General features: G+C 38.5%; 2 protein-coding genes across 7 annotated transcripts in view; both read right to left on the bottom strand.

Annotated features, from left to right (window-relative positions):
- Positions 1 to 13,051, bottom strand: part of LOC146519969 (BAR/IMD domain-containing adapter protein 2-like) — a 51,929-nt gene extending 38,878 nt beyond the window's left edge. For all 6 annotated transcript variants that reach the window (XR_014873918.1, XM_085158330.1, XM_085158327.1 and 3 more), the window contains exon 1: positions 12,799 to 13,051. Coding sequence is in view for 5 of the 6 variants with exons in the window: in XM_085158330.1 (XP_085014456.1) it covers positions 12,799 to 12,870 (72 nt within the window). In the remaining variant the exon portion in view is untranslated. The remainder of the gene's footprint in view (positions 1 to 12,798) is intronic.
- A 1,230-nt stretch (positions 13,052 to 14,281) lies between these two features.
- LOC146519968 (charged multivesicular body protein 6-A-like) lies at positions 14,282 to 20,942 on the bottom strand. Its single transcript, XM_085158335.1, has 8 exons — positions 19,501 to 20,942; positions 18,176 to 18,285; positions 17,819 to 17,906; positions 17,332 to 17,418; positions 17,167 to 17,232; positions 16,850 to 16,930; positions 14,749 to 14,824; positions 14,282 to 14,653 (listed from the first exon to the last, which is right to left on the bottom strand). The coding sequence occupies exons 1-8, from the start codon at positions 19,564 to 19,566 to the stop codon at positions 14,604 to 14,606; spliced, it is 624 nt and encodes a 207-aa protein (XP_085014461.1). The 5' UTR covers positions 19,567 to 20,942; the 3' UTR covers positions 14,282 to 14,603.
- Between the last annotated feature and the right edge of the window lie 68 nt (positions 20,943 to 21,010).

The raw sequence follows: 21,010 nt of genomic DNA, 5'->3' as shown, positions 1-21,010 counted from the left end.
GTCTGTCAACCATATTCTTATAACCAATTCCTGATAGACTTTTGCCCTATAAAAGAAAAGCATAAAGGCTGAGGAGTTTGTAAAGTTAGAAAGGCAAGGCTGGGATGGATAGGACATGTGCAGAGGGAGGATAGTGGATATACTGGAGAAAGGATGTTGAAGAGGAAAAGAGGACGACCACAGAGGTTCATGGATGTAATGAAGTATGACATGCAGTGGATTGGTGTGATAAAAGAGGATGTTAGGGATGCGGTGCGATAGAAGCAAATGATCTGCTGTGGTGACCCCTAAAGCAAGCAGCCAAAAGAAGAAGTGATGCTTTATTGTACAGGATTTACATTTTCAAAATGGTCAAGAGAAAAGAGAAAAATAAAAAGGTTGTTGTTCATTCATTATATTAACTAGCAATTTCACACCACTGCCTTCAGAGCTGTGCTGTGCATGTTTTAAAGACATTGCTAGACCACTGTAATCAATGAAGTCACAAGTTGGTTTGCAGGACAAATCATGTGATGACACTATTCCTCAATCATCTTTTTCTGCGTTATATTATAAACTGGATATAGATACAACTTGTGGGCCACTACTGTGTATATATAGTGTTAGTTAAATATCTGTGTAGGTTTGCAATCATCCATGTCATGAGAGTCTTGAGTGCTTTAAAAAGCAAACACCTCCAAAGGGGCCAACCCCCACTAGGAGTTAAATACCTGAGATTCTCCACCATTTTTTTTTTATAACTAAAGAAGCTCTGAAGGAAACCAGCAAATGTTTACCACCAATGCTTAAACATTGCTTGTACTGTTAATTATATATTTCAAAGAAACACATCAGATTAATATTAATTTAGTCTTTGCTCTTGTTTCAGTATTTTGCTTTACAGGGATGTCGCATATCATATTATCCCTGCTAATGCCAGCAGCTATTTTAATAACCTCCAAGAAAACGAAGTACTTTGCAAAACATGCAAGAAAAATGTTCCCGCTAAAACTGAAAATAACAAACTTGTTTCACCACTTGAGACAAAAACACTGTTCCAGGCAACCAGGCTACAAAAGGGGGAGAAACTAGCTAGAGATAAGCGACTCACACTTAAACAAATGCTCCACTGAGTACCACTGGAATGCTCGCTAGTTGTGCTCCATATACCAGGGAAAGAGGGCGGTGGATATAAATTCCTTGCTACTTTTGTGTTTACGTTTGACTTGACTGTGTCATCGGATATATTGCTGTATCACTACTACTGCACTATAAACCCGCTGCAGCTGGCACCTTGTTTAAGAAAATTCACACTTCAAATTAGGTAGTCTGACATCAATGACAGTAGCTCATTGGAAAAAAAAAAACTTTTACACTACTGAGGTTACATTGCTCAGTAGATTAAATATTTTTCTTCCAAATTTTCTGGAAATATTGTAATATAATTTTGAAGCTATACCCCACTCCTATAGCTTTATTTTAGAAACCCACAAATCTCTGCACAACATATGAAGTATTTTAGCATTTGCTGTGGTCAGAGCAACACTACCAGTGAGCAAAAGGACAAGGAAGAGTTGTTTTGGCTAAAATCAGAAGTCACAGCCTTTTAGAGTCCTCCTCCTCTTCTGTTGACTGAGTCTAGCTGTCAATTAAAATGGACTCATGGTAAGTCTACAGTGCACCGTGGAACAACAATACAGTGAGAAACTTTGTTCTTATACAGATACAAACACACACAAGGCAACAACGTCCTACAGACTCTTCAGTGGTCTGCTTACTCTTCAGTCTGCTTACTTATTTTATTTTTTAATAAAAAATAATTGTTTTAAATAAACTTATTCCAAAGTTACGATGAAACAATAGTAAAATGCATATTATAAATTATTGTAATATTCTCCCCCGGGTCTGTTAGACTAACACACTCGAAGGATACAAATATAATTGGTTGAGACTCTTATCTGAAGTTCCCATAGCACCTCAATACAAATTGTATCCCTGCTTGTTCTACCTCTGGGAAGATAAAAGACAACCCTCAGGACCTTGCTAAGAAAATATTTATTCCTAAATTATTCAGTGCATCTCATTGAAGAGGTTACACAAACGTGTGTATCACAAATTCACAAATACATGTGTGTGTGTACTCGTGCACACACCTACATTGATACAAGTGGTTATAATAAAGAGTGGTGGTGTTTAAAACTGGTGGGAGGATTACATAAAAAAAAAAAAAAAAAGCTAGGCCCAGTACAGCATCATTACAGAACATTCTCCCACTGAAGAGGCCAAAGGTATGTGACACAAGACTAGCTGCCTTTTCTTCCACGTTCCTAACACACACACACACACACACTGACCCACTGTCACTCTATAAACAGACAGTAATGCATGCAGCTATGGAGCCAATTTACAGTATTATGCGATTAGCTACTGATATAACTATTATATAAGAGACATGAATTACAATAGAACTTAAATTACATGTAGTTAAAGGAAGTGAAGAAGTGAAAAAAAGTGAGGTAGTTTCTTTCTTCATCTCTTCCCATTGTTGCTAAATTTGTCATCCCAGTTCTCTTGTGCTACATTGTTACCCTAATTGTGACAGCTAATTGGGAAATGGGGCCAGGAGACACTTAAGGTTGTGCGACAGAGAGGCAGGGAGGGAGAGAGAGAGAGAGAGCTATCAAGTAGATGACTGAATAGAAAACTGTGAGGATGAAATATTCTATGAATTACGAAGAAAAGGTGTATAATCAGGTACTGTATCCCCCTCTTTTCAAACTCGCTGTATCATCTTCTAATTAAAGAATTCATAAAATAAGAAATAAGTCAAGGCTGGAGTCATTTTCTCCTCTTCTGAGAGGAAGAGTCTGCTCATTTCGTCACTGCCTACACGAAGACTGATTGAATTCATTATCAGCACTCGGAGCAAAAAATTAAGGGAGACAATCAAAGGAGGGCAGACTAATGTCTCCTGCAAAATTAATCAGACCTCTTTGACACCCAGCTGTGCTGCAGAGGTGAGACAGGGAGAATACAGAGAAGTGTGGGGCGTGCATGAGTGCATGTATAAAGGAGGATTAGAGGAAAACTTTATTAGGCGACGTAAAAAATTATTTCTTTCTGCGCACTAAACAAATCAATGTTTCCCCTCACCATAACAGCAACAATCGAAACAAGGTCGATGCATCTAGATGGCAGATTGATTCAAATTATGGGACATTCATTCATCTCTGCTCACTCTGTTCTCCTCTGTCACACACACACACCTACGCACACAAACATTGTAATGACATGCAAAGGGGGCAATTTGAAACTAACACCAGCTGATTAGAACCAGGGGGAATCACGCACAATCAGAAGCCAGGAAGCCATCATCTGTTCCCTCTCACCCTCCCCTCTCTCATTCCTTCTCACTTCCTCTTCAACATAGCAACTTGTCACAGGCCTAAAAATTTTTTTAATAAATGCATAAATGCCCAGATCACATGAACGCTGAATCTGCCATTTACTGCATTTGTGAGGACTGTAAGGACCTATCACATGATGAGAGCCGACAGAAGCTGCCAGAGCTGCTGATGTTATTAGGGAAGAATGTTAAGAAAGTGGATACTGTGTGGACTGACTAGTGGCAAACATGCCATTTGCCTTTCTCTTTCTTAATAATGAGGGTGCATAAGCAAAGAATGAGTTTCAATCAGTTGGAGGGCAACTGATACCTGAAGTAATTAGTGTACTAGGACCAAATATTTTGGCTCCAGTGTGATCTCCAGTGTAGCTGAGTGCACTGAATGATTATTAACATGGGATCCAGACCGTACACCTCAGACGGGACCTTGACTAAATCATTTCTTGGGGGAAATCCCCTTGCTGGCCAAATGATGTCTCTACAGTGTGGTCACGAAACTCAGACTGTTTAACAGGGATTTTTCTTTTTACATCGACCACATGAATCAAGGTACAATCAGGGTAAAATGAAATCTTTAGACAATTAAGTTAACTAAAATTTTAAAAAAAATCTGTGATTGTAGCAGTGGTGCTGGATTTGAATATATCTGGGTACCTGTCAGAGGGTATTCTGGTTGTTTATGCTATGCCATCCTGGGTTTTTCTCCTATGCCAGTCAATTTGGTGCTAAGGCTGGTCACAGCTTATCAGAAATCATTTTTTGGGTGTTAGAACTAATGAGACAGTTGCCATATTGGAAATAGGACACACATCTAAGAGAATGCATTCCAAACTTCATCACATTTCACTAGAAGAAAGTAAATTCCATTTAAACGTCACACTTAAAATTAGACAACTGAATGTTTTGACTTCTTGCATATACTCAGATAGGATGGGAAGTTTTATCATTTGATTTAAAAAGAAGTTAAGACTTCAAAGCATCAAAGCCCTACAGTACAGTGGCATTCCCAGCAATTATCAAGAGACTGTGAAGTACAAGGACTCTAAAGACTAACTGAAGAGCTACTGTAAACCTGAAACACAGTAAACTGCAAACAACAATACAAAGCATGCGCTTATGTCAGAGGTATATGCTTTGAGCAGATGCCAATGGCCAGTTCGCAGTTTCGCATACTTAAAGCCTTACTAATGCTGCAGAAGGCACATCATGTGCTCTCAGTGGAAGCCAAGGTAAAAATCAAATCTCAGAATACCATATGAATGCGTGTGTCCTTTCCAAGTTCTCTTGAAGGGAGAAAACTTTAACATTATGAGCAGAAAGAAAAAGTTTGTAGACTTCAAAAACAGCTCCTCCATTCTTTTGTTATGGAAGCGTGCACACTCAAGTGTTGTGCATCACTCATGTCAAACACAGGCATCGATATAAAATAGAACAGAGATGTTCTTCCTATCACAATGTGCTTTGGTTGCAACAACTCCTGACAGTTTCAGCGCTTTTATGTCACAGATAATGATGTTGCTGTGCCACACAAGCAGTTTACCTTTTCTAAAATTTTGAAATGTAGTGAAACAACTCAGTGCAGGTTTAGACGCTTGTATTAAATGTCATCCAAATTTTTGAATAAGTTTTATTTTTATTGTGAACATAAACAGTGGAAAGGCTTTCGTGCAGATCTACAGTCATGGTCATTAGTCCAAAAAGACTCATGTCAGGAACTATGTAAACACTGAAAATAAACTGTTGCAAAAAAGCCTATAAATCATACATCGCCTCTTGCCAACAGTAGCCTACTTTCCATCCTCTGTCATGTAAACATGCTCCTGGTAAGATGGGAATAAAAAGGGGAATTTATGATTTGTACTATACTCTTATTAACTTGCAGCGCGGAGGGTAAATATCAGCAGTTCCTGTGTGCTGTATTTGTGAACTCAGTCAGGGTTTGCAACAATTCAATGATAATTGCCTTGCATGCTACACAGAAATAAAAGGGTTTGTCAGGTTGGAGATGCCCCCTACTGTAAATATTAGTCACAAAAAGGCACTTTGGCAAATTTCAGTATAACAGAGCAGACATGAGGTTTTTTTAAGACTCTTTTGGGGTCCATAATTGTCTCTAAGGGGTCTCAGATTGAGTAGGAAAAACCAAGCCCTCTACAAACAATTACTTTATCTTTTCCTCACCTTTAAACTGAAATGTCCCCTTCTGTCTCCGCCAGACAAATAACATACACACCAGAGACCAACTATTTACTGTGTTTGTTTGCTTTTCTGTCATCTGCAGCTAGTGTGACCCCCTCATCCACCTCAGCATCAGCCATTCAACTAACTCAGTGCAGACACTGGTTACCACAGCAACCGAGACCAGACTTATTTGCTAGCTTTATTTCTTTTACCAGCAAAAGATCCTTTTCCTTTTGTGGAGGAAAGGGATGCATTTCCCACATATCCCTCAAAATATGATTTTAGCTTTCAAATTGAAAAATAGAAAATGTTGAATCTGAGAAAATCTTTCATTGTATTTTAGGTTACGTCACTGGCTGGATGTATAGGAAATTAGCATTTTTTGCACATCAGTTTGAAAGCTTGCAGGAGATTCTATAATAATAAAGAAACAAATAAATACAATGAAAAATATGTGTTGTACTGTGCAAGCATCCTACTGCTACAGAACTACCTGTAACACTCCAGTTTCTCCACATTCCAAAACAGAAAGAAAATACCTAAACATAAACTGAAACTGCAAATTTCCCATTTAAGCTTCCCACAGTGTCAGTCAACTAAGTGCTTGATTAATTTGAAAATAACATGTAGGTGGCATTGTTTTGCCACAGATTTTTTTTTTTTGGTTTTGTTTTTGATGCTGATTCATGGGTGCGAACTTGAGATACATGTACATTCTGAGATATAGATGGATATAGATATAGATAAAGGTCTTTTGAATTCTACAAAAAAAAAGAAGAAAGTTTACAGTGGCATAGCAGCAAATCTGCTGCATTACTCATTTTCTATCCAAATGGCAAAATTTGGCTGCGTGGAAATGTTCTCACCTAAAGGAACATTCAAACCATCTGGGTATCCATGCAGCATTACTGACTTTCTGCCCATAAGTACAACTGGCTTGGGGCTCAGAAGAGCACTGTGGCTGCCTGTTGAGCTGGCCTTGTGGGTGTAGTGTAGCCAATCCTACTGAAAGTAGCAGCATTTGCCACAGATGCATAGAGTAAGAGCGACCACAGGCATGTTAACTCTAGTTCATGGCCCATCAATGCAAGACCATTGTGTCCATTGACACAGTACGAACTGAAATTTTCTGTCTCTGTGTCTCTTTCTGTCTGTGTAATTACAGCTTCACCCTCCACAGTAATTAGGGACTATTTCAACAAGGATGTGGAATGTCTCCATCTATTTTTCCTTCTCTTCATCTCTTCTTCTTCTTCACTGGCAACACTTTAACGCTTTCTTTTTCGAAAATAAACAAAATCCTTCCATATTCTTTTACATTTTCTTTCTATCCTCTACATTCGGGAGAGTAGCCATGCTAACAGGGTGACTTCAAATCAACCTTAATGATCAGTGATTGTCATGAAGCATGTTTGAGTCACTGGAGTGTAGCTTTGGATTTAGCAGTCAGCATCGCCAGTCTATGCCCTTGGAAAAAAAAAAAAAAAGGCAATGATGAGTAAAAGAAAAGAGAATGTCTCTAAACCATCCGCCCCCAGACGTGCAGAGAAGGTGGGTGTGTGGAGCAATAGTCCTCTCTCAGCATCGCAGTCAAAGGCACAGGGAACAAATCTGCTGTTCCAAAGGCAATGAATGTTATGATATCTCCTGCAGTGCATAATGCAATCTTTTCAAGGCCCTAGGCACCGCAGGAATAAACTTGTTGAAACACTATATTCTGGGGGCAGATGTTCAGAAGCACAAGTCATTTTAAACTCCTTTAAATTGCATTTTATAAGACAAGTGGTGCCTTATTTGACAAGCAACAAGGAAAAAGGCAAATAAAACAATATATGGCATTTTCACTTATGCAACTCCAGACAACTTCTTATTGTAAGACCACACAGCACTGTATATACATCAAAGAGGCTGGTTTACACTAGATCCTTTCTGGGGCTTTTAGTAAGCATTTCATTAGCTCTACATCTCCTTTTATTCCCTTTCTGAAATAAACATGTCCATATTTGAAAAAAAAAAATACTATCCTTCTATCGCTATTCCTCCCTCTCACACGCCTTCTCTAGCCCTTCACCAACTGCAAGTCTTTTAGCACAATGATATGACAGAAACACATAAGAATAATGGCACGTTGTTGCTAAGAGACCACCTGTTCAGATCTCCCACATGAGATTGTGGTGAAACTGTAGTTCTCTTATCATCACCAGAGTAACATTCATTTGAGTGTAGTGAATGTCACGACAATATTGCAACTGAGAGAGAAACCTATTACATAACAAGATGTCTTTTAGGCAGAGAAACTGCATTTCAGATGAGGGTTTTTTTCTTTAATCAGACATACTGCAGCCACTATCAGGCAACCACAAAATGAAGATCAAATAACAAGAGCGCACTGCAGAACGCGCTTGATCCACTTAACGTCAAACGACTATTTTGCCGCATTCATAACAGACATTTGAGAAAATGGCATCTACTGGCTTCCGGGCTGTGTTGACATTTAGGGAGTGGTGTTCCATGGGAAAACGGTGCTGTCCTGAGGGCTAGTGGTGATGAGCCACACCCTTTTATTTCCTTACCTGTCAGGGTGTGTTCAAAACCTGCACTGCATTGTATCGGGGGCAGAACACGCAATACTTTCTGTGACAAAGGGTGAAGAAATACAAGAAAAAGTTACATTCTTCCACGGGGCATTTAGCTTTCATGTAAACGTCCATGTTATTTGTTCTTCAGGAGAGCAGCATATAATGTTAGCAGTTAAGATGTTGCACTATTGACTGGCTTAGCACACAGCTCTGTTCTTTCGAAGCTGCATTCAGGCCTGCTCTAATCTGTTTATTCACTTCATCTTGTCCTCCCCTCCTCCCCGAGCCAGGTCAGTCTGAGACTTCATCCAGCGGCATGCTAAGAGGCTTGATCTAGGCCACCACCTTTTCACAGGCAGCCGGTGGCATGACCAGCTGGTGGAGATGACAGCGGTGCAGATACAGACGTTCTCAAACAGGCAAGCGCTGAGTGTCAGTCTTAAGTATCTGTCTCCCTGTGTCAGCACAGGAATGACTATATACCAGTCACCACGTCTGGAACTGCCCGTCTACGTGAGGGAGGAGAATTGAAGTGAGTCATGGAGGATCATGCAGGGATTGCTGGGTTTACAGAGTTGACTCCCTTGTTGATTAAGATAAAGTCATCTCTGGAAAGTAAGGAGTGTCTCTGCCCTTTGCTGAAGGAACAATACTCAGAGTGAGATGCAGAATCCCCACTCTTGCTCTCACCGTGCCTACAGTTCCAGCCCTGTTAAACACACACTCTCAACTGGGCTAACATGACTCACAGCAGCGCAGTTACCCCCCTCACCTCCCTAGTGATTACTCGGTATCTGCCCAGCTGCTGACTACAATGACTTTACAGTCTCTGCATATTTTTTTTAAACATTTTCTCTTCCTCAGGAGTTGTTTGCTTGCAAATCAGACAAACACAACTATTGTCTGCTGTCTGATATGTACAGACCAGAGAGATAAGCAGGGTTACAAGGTTTTGGAAGTTAAAGCAATTATTTTTGTGTTTATCGCTTGGAGCTGCACAAACCTATTCATGTTCAATCGCCACAGGTAATTAGCACAAAAAAGGTCTAACATGAAAAACAACAACTTGAGATTCCAAGTTTGACTCTTACTCAGCAAAACACAAAGAAATATTCAGTCATTGTGTATTTCTTTCCAAGCCAGTGATCATACGGTGGATGAAGTTTCCATTTACCTCTGTGCACTTTCAGGCATCAATTTTCTATCATTTTAATCTAATCCTGTAACAGAAGCCATGACTTGTACTGTTTCATCAGTTTGGCTGAAAATCCCCTGAAATTAAAGATGACAGTCTGCATTTCAGCCTCAGACAATGTGTAATTTTGCATCTTAACTCATAACAGTAGATTTAAGTGCTGAAGCATGCTGATTACTCCATTATTTTGAGTGTAAACTATGGTTAATAAAATTTGTTATTACTGATCCAGCTCAATTTTTTGTCTTGATTAAACAATGATTGTGCCACATATACAGTCAATGGAATAATTATTTGACCCCCTGCTGAATTAGGAAGTTTGCTCACTTTCAAGAAATGATAAGTCTCCAATTTTCATAGCAGTTTCCTTTAAATGGGGGGAGACAGAATACCAAGCAAAAATCTAGAAAAAAAACCCACATTAAATTAAATAAATGCTATAAACTGACTTCTCTGTCATTTAGTGAAATAACCATTTGATCTCCAAGCAACAGATGACATAGTACTTGGTGGTCACTGGGTTTTCACATGTTTCAGGATGGCTTTTGGCCCACTCCTCTTTATAGAAACTCTCCAAATCCTTTAAGGTTCTTCAAAGATTTTCTACTGAGGAGGACTGAGGTCTGGTAACTTGCTAGGCCAGTCCATGATTATGATGTGCTTCTAAGCAAGCCACTCCTTTGTTGCCTTGGCAGTGTGTTTCGATTGTTGTCATGCTGGAAGACCCAGCCACGAAGCAACAGCCCCAAAGCATAATGTTTTCACCTCCTTAAAGTTGGTGTTCTCTGGGTCATACACAGCACTTTCTTCCAAGCCTTCTATGAATCATTCAGATGTTCACTTGAAAGTTAAAATGGTCCTAAACATGTGCCTTCTTGAGATGGGAGACCTTATGGGTGCTGCAAGATATTAGTCCACTAGGCGTAATGTGTTTCCAGTGGTGTTCTTGGTGATTGTGGTCCCAACTGCCTTCTGTGTCTGCCGGCTTTCTCAAGATCCTCCTCACCTTGTGAGGCAATATCTTCAGACTGAGGGCAATTGACGGTCATTTTATATTTCTTACATTTCCAAATAATCACAGCAAAACTTGTCACCTTCTCACCAAGCTTCTTGTTGATGGTCTTTAAGACCATTGCGACCTTGTGCAGGTTTACAGTCTTGTTCTTAATATCCTTTGAGATCTCTTTGCTCTTGCCCATGCTGGCAGAGATGTTGGACTGGAAGAAGCTGATTCAGAGGACAGGTCAGCTTTATACTCATAAAAAGTTTAGATCATTTATCGATTAATTGTAATCTGTGTACCACAAAAATAGCACATAGTTAATCTGTATATTAGGAGACATAATTCTTGGTGGGTTGCACTGGATCAAATACTTGCTTTTTCCTGGATTTTTGGATGATATTCTGTTTCTCACAAAATTAAACTACTATAAAAATTTGAAACTGCATTTCTTTGTGAAAATTAAAGGTCTTAGCACGGGATCAAATAATAATGTCTTAAAAACATGCAAATGTGTCTGTTAACATATACCCAAAGCTAGTCTTAATCATCTTGTAGAGAGACAGACAATATCTAGAGTTGTGTTTCAAGGATGACCAGAATAAAGACAATAACACACAATAACACAGATACTTGTGGAATAATTTCTGACTGTTAACTCAGTTCATCATTGCAGCTCTACTGCATTAACAACACGCAGTATATAGTAAAAGACTCATGTTTCTCCCCTCACTGAGATATGGGTCACACTGAACTCTTGAAATATTAAAGAACAGTACGAATTGCTTTTATGTTGCAAGGTTTGGTGAAAAAAGCATGACAAAGTGCCAAAGAAGCAGTAACTATAGATAACACACACTCTCTGACCTCCTGGCTTTTGCCACTGGGTCAGTTCCCCAGTGTTGGAAGTGGGACTGTTTCTCCACTCTACTGCCCATCAGTGTTGGGCTGTCAGGGCTTTGACAGGATGCCTTCACCCCAGAGACAGAGACTCACTGCTGGGCTTTTACTTGAATGAGCACCAAAATCTGCAGAGGGGTCTGTTCTCCCCAAAGAACTTGGGAATCTGGAGCATTTCTTTCTTCCCCCTTTTATGGAGGGACTGATTTACCAACATTTGCAGGAAATAAGCACTTGTATAAACCCCATATGATAAAGGGCATTCGGGTAAACTTGGAACCAGTGCTGAGAACATTTACTTCAATTTATGGCTCTAAGAACCACTAGATGTCAGCTCATTTCTGATAACTCAATTCCCTATAGGTATCAGAACAGCTCGTCTCGTCATGCTTTGCATGGAAACAGCTAGCAATAGAGTATATTTAGGTTATTACACATATCAATATCTAGATATATATACAGATATAAGATAGAGACCACCTCAAGCAGGCCTAAGTCATTAAGGAAACCCAAGAATATTACAGAACAGACACAGGAGCAAGCCATCATACGGTGAGATTATGTTGACATTCCATTACTGGCTGCAACTCTAAACCATGGCAAAGGTTGTTAAACAAAGCCTGCAGTGAGGTTTAATAAATTATAAAGCAATCAGCACGAAAACAAGTGCTTGATTAGGGCATTAGCTCTTTTAAGTTATTCATCAACCACTTCTATAATCAAATGAGCATTCCAGCCATGTATACACCAACAGGAGAAAGCACTGGTAGATGATAAATGGCAAATCTCCTTATTATTCTGTCATTAGGTGCTCTTCTTTAGTATACAGCTGTGAATCCAACCCATTGCTGTTTCTACAAAAAATAATTTGAAGACAAGTTTTGCATTAAAAATACTGAGACATGAAAAAAGCTAAAAAAAAAATAAATGGTGGGCTTAGATGGTGCAATCCCTTCCATTCATTTTTACCTAGAATGTGTCTTTCCCAGAATTGAGGCTTTGCAATCAAACGCAGTTCACATGGAGATTTTAGAAGAACAGGTTTGAAGAGGCAAATATTTACTTGTTGCAACAGGATGCTTAGGCTTTTGTGCCACTCAAGCACCGACTTCTGGAATGCAGTATGTTAATGTTTCAGCAGGCTGTGCTCAATAACCAGTAGTTAACCAAAGAACAGCTCACACTACCTTCAAGCAGACCACTATAGGTGTAGGCTACTCATGCAACAGGCCAAGGAGCAGGAATAGCAAGAGTGAGTGACTTTGATTTTGCAGTTTTGATGGAAAGGTGTTGCCTTAAGTTGTGGTGGAACGCAAAAGTACAGGGAGGCGGAAAATACATTATTTTGATCAAGTGAAAAATAAAAAAATAATAATAATAGTAACCTGCTGAGCTTCCTTAAGGGATCATCGTTGATTTAAAAAAAAATGGGTTTTGAATGCATCTTGACCAAAACTATAGAAAGATCAAATTCATTTTGCCGCTGCAGTGCTTACTTTGCGGCTAAAAATACATGCTCGTATACACCTCCGAACTTTATTAATTAGTTGAACCTTACCTTGTAGACATTTTCCGTCAAACGGTGAACCTCGTCTGTGCGAGACATGGTGAAATCTTCAGCCAGGACCATAAACGTTGTTTTTTTGTTTTTTGACTTTAAACGTGTATCCGCGGAGAGAAAGGGGGAAAAGAAAAGAAAAAACAGGGGAGAGACGGGTAAATGCACGAGTGCGAGCTAACAACAGGCGAGATAAAAGACCGAGAGACTCTGCGCTCCCGAAACCCACTAACTAAACACACCTTCCCTCTCCACAGCTGACAGTCCGATGCTGCCTTTACGGTCTACTCGGAAGTTCGGATTTTTGTTGGGCTTCCTTTATTTTATTTTATTTTATTTTATTTTATTTTATTTTATTTTATTTTATTTTTTTCGCAATCTCTTAAACACTGTGTGCGATGCGAAGATTTAAACAAAAGAAGTATAACATAGTATAACATTTTACAGCTTTTGTTTACAAGTTTACAAGTAAAATCTAATACATTCGGACGTATAGATTAGGGGTAAACAAGAATGAGAAAATATGAAGGGAGGGCTTTTATCCCCCAAAAGTATGAAATTTAAAAACCCAAACCAACTATTAAAGGCTGTCATGGTAGCCTACGTTATCATGGCAATAAAAGTTACATAACGAAATTTCTACTACGTTGCGCGACGTGTTTTTGTTATACTAAACGGTTAAAATCATTATTTCCCACGGTAATAGAACGCAGCACCATCTTGTCAAAATGCAGATTTAGAGCCCGCCCCCTAAATCTCAAATTCGTTCTCGTAGCCACAAATTCCATGTATTTTAAAATATGTGTTTGTCTATTCATATCGCTCCAGTGTTTACAATGATAAGCTTGGTAGAGTTACGCACAATAGGACCTAGCATATACCTTAACCTATAAACATATATGACTAAGCATGAACAGCTGGTTAAAGTAGTGGGATCATCCTGCCAGTTTATCTCCATGCGCACCAGTAATCAGTAATAAATGATAGAGTCTCAGTGTGGTGCATTTAAGCCATATTCCTCCAATTAAAGCCATTATACACCATGTAAATATGCCTCAAGTATGCCTACTATTACATGAGGCTTTAGGGAAGTCGCACTGTAACTGTTACACCATAGGTGCTGTTTTTCCTCATAGGATAATTTGTGTTAGCTGCATTGTACATGCTAATTAGTGTCTAATTGCTGCTTAGTGTCAGATTGTAAATACTATATTTTCTTCCTTGTCTAAACATCACCCACATATTAGCAACATGAGATTTTGATTTTCTTTCAACAAGTACACACTTCACTAAGGGCACTCTAAATGAAGACACCTGTTATGTGGAGTGAAGTGTAGAAAAACACAAGTGAGGAGTGCCCCCTTCTGGAGAATGTATGGTGCACATTTTGACTGGTATTTATTTTTTTTATTTTTTTTATTTTATAAAAATTACAAGAAAGACAAAAAATAATCAGTTGTGGACAAATAAAGACAGGACAGCATTTTGTTCCCACAGCTCAATTTAATATGTAAGACAGCTGCAAATAATGTGTAAGACATCTAAAACCTCCTGTTATTCTACAATAACAGCTACAATGCAACACTGCTCTTCCTAACCAAATCAGACACAGAGAAATAGAATATTTCACTTTATGCATGACTTAAGTGGAGCGGTGAACCAAGTACAGACAGTGCTGATCCTGTAAATTGTGTGAAGATGCACTGATGTGTGCAGGTCACGTGTTCACATACCAAGTCCCAGAAAAAAAGAAATCCACCTCTTTATGCAGCTTAACACTGGATACAGACCACACATTCAGTCTACTAGGCTGCCAACAGCTCTCTGTCTGGCTTGTTCTTTGCTTCTCGCCTCTCTAGAAAACACAAAATCAAAATAAAATAGTGTGACATCAAACACTAATTTATGGTTGTTTAAGGAATGATTTGTTGAGTGAAAGATTAGATGTACCTGGCTCTGCTTTAGCTGCTTCTGAGATCTCTGGTATTGGTTCACTGGGGACCTCTGGAAGTGCTACGTCTTCTTCCTGTTTCAGAAAGAGAGATTACGAAAGCCAGTTGACATATTTAGTTCCTGAAAAGCTGAAAAATTTGTTTTTAATTAATTAATTAATTAATTTTAATTTTAGTTTAGGTGCATAATATATTGGACAAAGACAGTTTTTGACATTTTGGCTCTGCACATCAGATCAAAGGATTTTAGATTTTTTTAGAAATCAATTTGTGATTGAAGTACAGTCTTTCAGCTTTAATTCAAGTAGCTTCAGCAAACAGTATGCCATTAACTAGGAATTACATCCATTTTTTATGCACAAACCTTCATTTTCCTAGGCTCAAAATTAGTCACATAAACTAACATAATTTTTTAATATAAGGATTGTTTCTAATACTTGTCTAAAAAGCCATTGCAGCAAAGACTGCCTGAAGTCTAGAACCCACGGACATCAACAAAATGCTTTGTTTCTTTCCTTTAGATCCTCTGCTGTGGCATGTTCTGCATCCAGGTTTGCATTTAATAACTGTAAAGCTATGTTGTGGTGGGATCAGGTCACACGTTTGGCCATTGAAGGATATCTCATTTCTTTGCCTTTAGAAACTCTTGTGCTGCTTTTGTAGTAAGCTTGGACATATATGCTCGAGTCATTATCTATGTGCTGGAGTCAGTTTTGCAGTATATGCCTGCATCTGAGCAGAGTGCAGCGCTGTACACTTCAGAAATATTCCTACTACCTCAATCAGCAGGCACATCATCAATTAACACTAGTGGCCCAGATCCACTGACACCCCTACATGGCATAACATTGTCTCCTTTTCGTATGTCTGATAGATTTATTGTGTTCTTTTAGCCTGAAGGCCTTTCTCAGTTTCACTGATATTTCTTTGGGCCTCATATTAAACCTTATAAAAATCTTTTAAAAATCCACTGTGGTGGTGTTCAGAGGCAAAACTGCAAAAAATTGTTTTCTTTGCTCAATAAATTATGTTGTTTTTTTCCCAGATGATTCTATTGATTTTCAGATATATTCATTTTAATTGCCCCTCCTACCGACATTTTCTGGGAGGTCTCATGTTGTTTCTATGCATTACCTCTTTAATTTTTTTTTGTTTTTGTTTTTTTTGGCATTTACACCGTACTTCACAGTTTCCAAAACACTATAGCTCCTTCAAAATAAAATAATATTCCTCTTTTTTTTCTAAAATCAATTTCTGCTTCTTGTTGCTTCAGGTAATTTTTATTTTTTCATCTTAAAACAACTTGTTAATCTTTATAATGTGCTTTCTACTCAGGAGTTGTTTTTTGTTTGTTTCCTGTAAAAATAACCTACAGAGAAATTTGAGTGCTCTTTGCACTGGTGTAATTCATGCAGTATTTGGGTTTGTGTAACTGATTTCATTGTACAATAGTGAGAAGTGGGTGTGGGAGGATATTTTTGTATGCATTTAAAAATTGTCTTTAAGAAGAAACACATTTCATTCAGCTTCAAATACAATAATATCCACTGCGCTACAATTTTATTTGCATAATTGTGTCAAACTGATTCTTAAAACTAGTCTTTGTTCAAATGTGAAACATAGTAATTTACAGCATGTAGTTTGACAGACATGTGAATGTGTAATTTAGGATAATAATTACATCATAAAAGAATAATCTTCTGAGGTTTTAATCACAATGAATTAACCAAATTCATACCCACAGTTGTTTTATATTCACTGTTATTATGCTACATTTATATTGTAATTAGCTTAAAAATTACAGTTTGCAACACAGTTTTCTTCTCTGCAAAAACCAGATTTCTATAGATTTAAGATTAAATGGCAACGTTCAGTTTAGGTGTGATATCCCTGCATGACTCAACCGTGAATCACAGCTTTAACCACATAATTGCTCAAGTGGAAGCACTCAGTGGCCAGCAGTTGAATGCTGCGGTCACGCTCGGAGCCTCGGTGAGCGTAACTATTAGATGAAGTGGGGCGATAACAGCAAAAGAGCATGCATGCTTTGGAAATATTTTTAGTAATAACAAAGGTTTAAAATGCAGTGTAACACCCACCTGAGTGATAGCTTCCAGCTCTGCTAAGACAGCATCCTCATCCTCTTGTGTCAGGACTCCAGCCAACATTTCATCTATTTGCTACAGGTGCATAAATGAAGCAATAAATTAAAAACAAACAAACTAAATCGTTGATTTAAAAATTCTCTTAAAGTGATATGTATCATCCCAGAACATACACTACAATATGAAGGAAATAATTACTATTGGACATGTAGTTTAATCAGACCTCAGCTGATTTTTGGCATACATGCAGTACCGGTATTAATAATAGTTCTGTGCAGGTATATTTGATAAACATCAATAAGGCATTTTACCCTTTGATAGTCAGTCGATTCCTGTGTCTCATCCAGGATTCTCTCCACATCTTCTATTGACATGATCTGTCAATGTTACATTATACACTCATGTTTATAACTCTTAAGGTGGTATTAAAATATTTTGAAAATGCATAGTACAGGAAAAACAATGGAAAGCACTACCTCATGCATGCTCTTCAGACAGTCGTTGCCAACTTTAAGTCCCTCAATGACTTTCATTTCAATTTGCATGAACTCAATGTCTTGAACCTGTTGACAAACAATTACATTGTAGAAATAGTTACATGAAATATAAATAAACAAAACAACAAATCAAATAGTATTTGTCCCTTTTATTTTCTCATAAAATAGTGATTAAAGAGAGACTGAGTTAAAAACAAACACTTTACGTTACACTATTTTTTGGTTTGGATTAGCATGAAATATAGTAACAAATCACAAGTAATCACAAAACAGTATTGTATCACAAATGACTCTTCAAATGAATTTAAGGCCACAATGGACTTCTCAACTTTGGACCAATTTGCATTTAAGCAATCATATTATTAACAGTTATTTTGGAAACTGTTAAATACTGCAGAATTGAACTGGTCCACTCTCCCTTGGCACTGAATATCGAAGCCTGGTGGACTGATGTTATGAAACTTACCATGCGCTCGAGGTTTGAAATCTGATTTTCAGTCTTTTCTAGTAACTGATCCTGATACCGTTTTTTCTTAAGAAGCAACAGTGCTTTTCTGCAATAACAAATGAAAACACAAAGCATCATATAGCAAAGATTATCTTTTGTTTACAGTACGAATACAGTGTGTACCGCTGCATGCCGAATAAAGTAAATTGAATTACAAAAGAGAAAACGGACTCTGTGCAGGAGTCATTAACTTGGGAAATTTTAAGTAGCATTATCCATATTTAAGTAAACCATACATTTGTTTACATTGTTGCCAGTATTCACAGTGTAACTACATGCTGGTAGATATTGTGTAAGATCGAGACTTGTGCTTACTCCTTCTTGCCATCTTGTAGCAACTGCTTTGCTAGACGTCGCTCTTTCTCCAGCTGCAAGGTGATTCTCTTTTGGTACTGCTTCAGCTTGTCTCTCTGCTGCTTCAGTTGCTGGACAAAATCCCCAAAGAGAAAATTTTAAAAAACAATAACAACAACAACAACAACAACAATATAATATACACATTCCTTGCCATTTTATTGGGTACACCTTGCTAGCCATGAGTTAGATAAATATGTTGGTTCATACTGACATGACAGCATCACACAGTTGCAGCAGATCTGCACCACCCGTTACACCAAATCACTGTGGTGACTGTGAAGGCCATTTGAGTACAGTGGCTTCATTGCCACGATCAAACAAACAGTTTGAGTTGATCTGAGCTTTTGACATGGCGCATTATTCTGCTGGAACTAGCCATGAGAACAAGGATAGACTGTGCTTAGAGTCATGGACATAGTCAGCTACAATACTCAGGGAGGATGCAGCATTTAAATGTTGCCCATTTGGTAAAAGATGGGCAGAGTAGATCAATGCTTTCATGTCGTTTACAAATTCTGACCCTACTATCTCAGTGTCTATGGTGCAATTTTGGTGAGCTCATGTGAACTGTAACCTAATTTTCCTGTTCTTAGCTGCTGTACCTCACCTGCTTCAAGGTTTGCGATGTTGTTTGAAACTTGCAGAAGATATGTTTTTCTGCATACCTTGATGGTAATGAGTAGTAGTTACTGTTATCTACTCATCAGCTCAAAGGAGTCTGCTCATTTGCTTATGAACTCTGTCATCATCAGGTCATTTTGAGAGAACTGGCTTTAGGAATGTAACAGCAAATCTGCCTCCATAGAAGACGATCTCTTGCATCCTCTTCCGCTATCCTTCCATATATCCATAATTGTGGTATTTCTCTCCGCCTCCTGCCTGACAGCTTCATCTTTTACATCCTTTGCTACCATGTAATTGGCTGATTAGATATTAGATATTTGCCTTAAGCAGCAGTTAAACAGGAGTACCCAATATTTTTTTATCTACTAAAAAAGTAACGAAGAAATAGACACAAAAACACAAGGAAGAGGTCCATAAACTGATGTCGCATATTATAAATAAATGTACTCATTCAGTAGAAATGTTATGAAACCAATACGACTATTCTGTGCTAAACGGAGGAGGGGAATACAGTTCTCACGAGATACGAGTCGCAGAGAAACCCAACAGTAAGCACGTCGGGTGATATTAATGCATCTCGCCGTGTGACCACAGCACAAGACCGTGCAACCGCTAACACTAGCCCGATAACGGGGATGCTATAACCGCTATCAGCTCACCAAAATGGCTTTGTCCTGCTCCGTTACACGAGAAGGTCGACTCTTTCTCCCAAAGACGTTTCCCATTATTCAGCCACATCCCCGCCACATTCTCCCGTATCAACACAAAAAATATCACTTTTTGCTAAACATTTTGTACGATAGTAAATAGCCTAAAATGGCTAACAGGCTAACTGACTACACCATGCCCTCAGTTCTTTTTGTTTTCCGCGTTTCCTACGGCAAGCAAGGCAGGACGTATAATCCGAAGCGTTACATGACTTGATTATTAGAGCTCGTTGTTCTGATATTCATTCCTGTTATATTGTGATATGGTACGGGCGGTAACAGCTGCGCCTATTACTAGGATAATATGAATTCAACTGCAGATTTTATAGGGTGCACATGTTAAACACTGTCGCCGGACTGTTGGTACCTTGGAGAGCTTCCGCCTCTCCGGGGGTTCCAGGATCAGCACCATGGAGAGCAATCAAGAAACGTTTCCTCTAAAAATGGCAGATTTTGCTCAACATAAAGGAAGGAAATTAACAGACATCTCTTGTATTATTTCACATTAGTAAGGTTTAGCAATGTGATAAGAGGACAGCATTCTAAATGACTCAATATTGTGCAAAAGTCTTGGAAACAGAGACAACTCTTATTTCTTTTTAGTTTACTTCCAAGGAGCCAGACTAAGTTTTTCATTAGAGTTCGCTGTTGTGTCTACACATAAGAGACATTTCGTGAAGTGCACATTTTAAACTGTACCTTTAGATACTTTTGTTACACCAGTATGTTGCGAAAAACATTTAGTTCCCATTTCTTTAGTTGAATCTACAAAAAATATCAAAGATAAAACGGTTAAACAGACATAAAACTGTATTCTTGCACCAAAATGATTCTCAGCTATTAGACAAAAAATGTGATATACCAAGGTGTATATTTATTGTGTCAGGTTATGCCAGATTACATGAGAACTAGGCTGAAAATCATTGGCAACAGGCCTCATGGAGTGATGAACCCAAATGTGAAATTTAGGTCAATATGTATGGAGAAGGTCAGGCAAGTGGTGCAATAGTTAGCATCCATCTGTCAAACATAGAGGCTCTATCATGATCCAGGGCTACATTTCAGCTTTTCAGCCAGTGTTGGTTGTTGGGCATCTTGTCAAATGTTGATATTGTTGGAATTATGAATATAGATAAGTACCGTCAGATTTTGATCCAACATGCAATACTATCTGGAAAGGATCTGGTTGCCTGCAGCTTTATTTTTCAGCATGAAAATGATCGCAAACACAGCAAACACATACCTAGATAGAAAACACACAATGGAACAGTATCAGTCATGGACTGGGCTCCCCAGTGCCCGGACCTTAACATCACTGAAGCAGCGTGAGATCAGTTTGACAGAGAACAGAACAAAACGTAGCCATAATACAAAGAAATGATCTGAAGACTACTTAAAGAAATGACAAGAAAGCTTACCTAAGAGAGTTAAGGCTGTGCTGAAGATTAAAGGTGGCCATAGC

This window comes from Neolamprologus multifasciatus, chromosome 4, assembly GCF_963576455.1.
Source record: "Neolamprologus multifasciatus chromosome 4, fNeoMul1.2, whole genome shotgun sequence".
In the NCBI taxonomy this organism is placed as follows: domain Eukaryota; kingdom Metazoa; phylum Chordata; class Actinopteri; order Cichliformes; family Cichlidae; genus Neolamprologus; species Neolamprologus multifasciatus.
The sequence above is the reverse complement of the archived record's forward strand: the minus strand, read 5'-3'. Positions and strand labels throughout refer to the sequence as shown.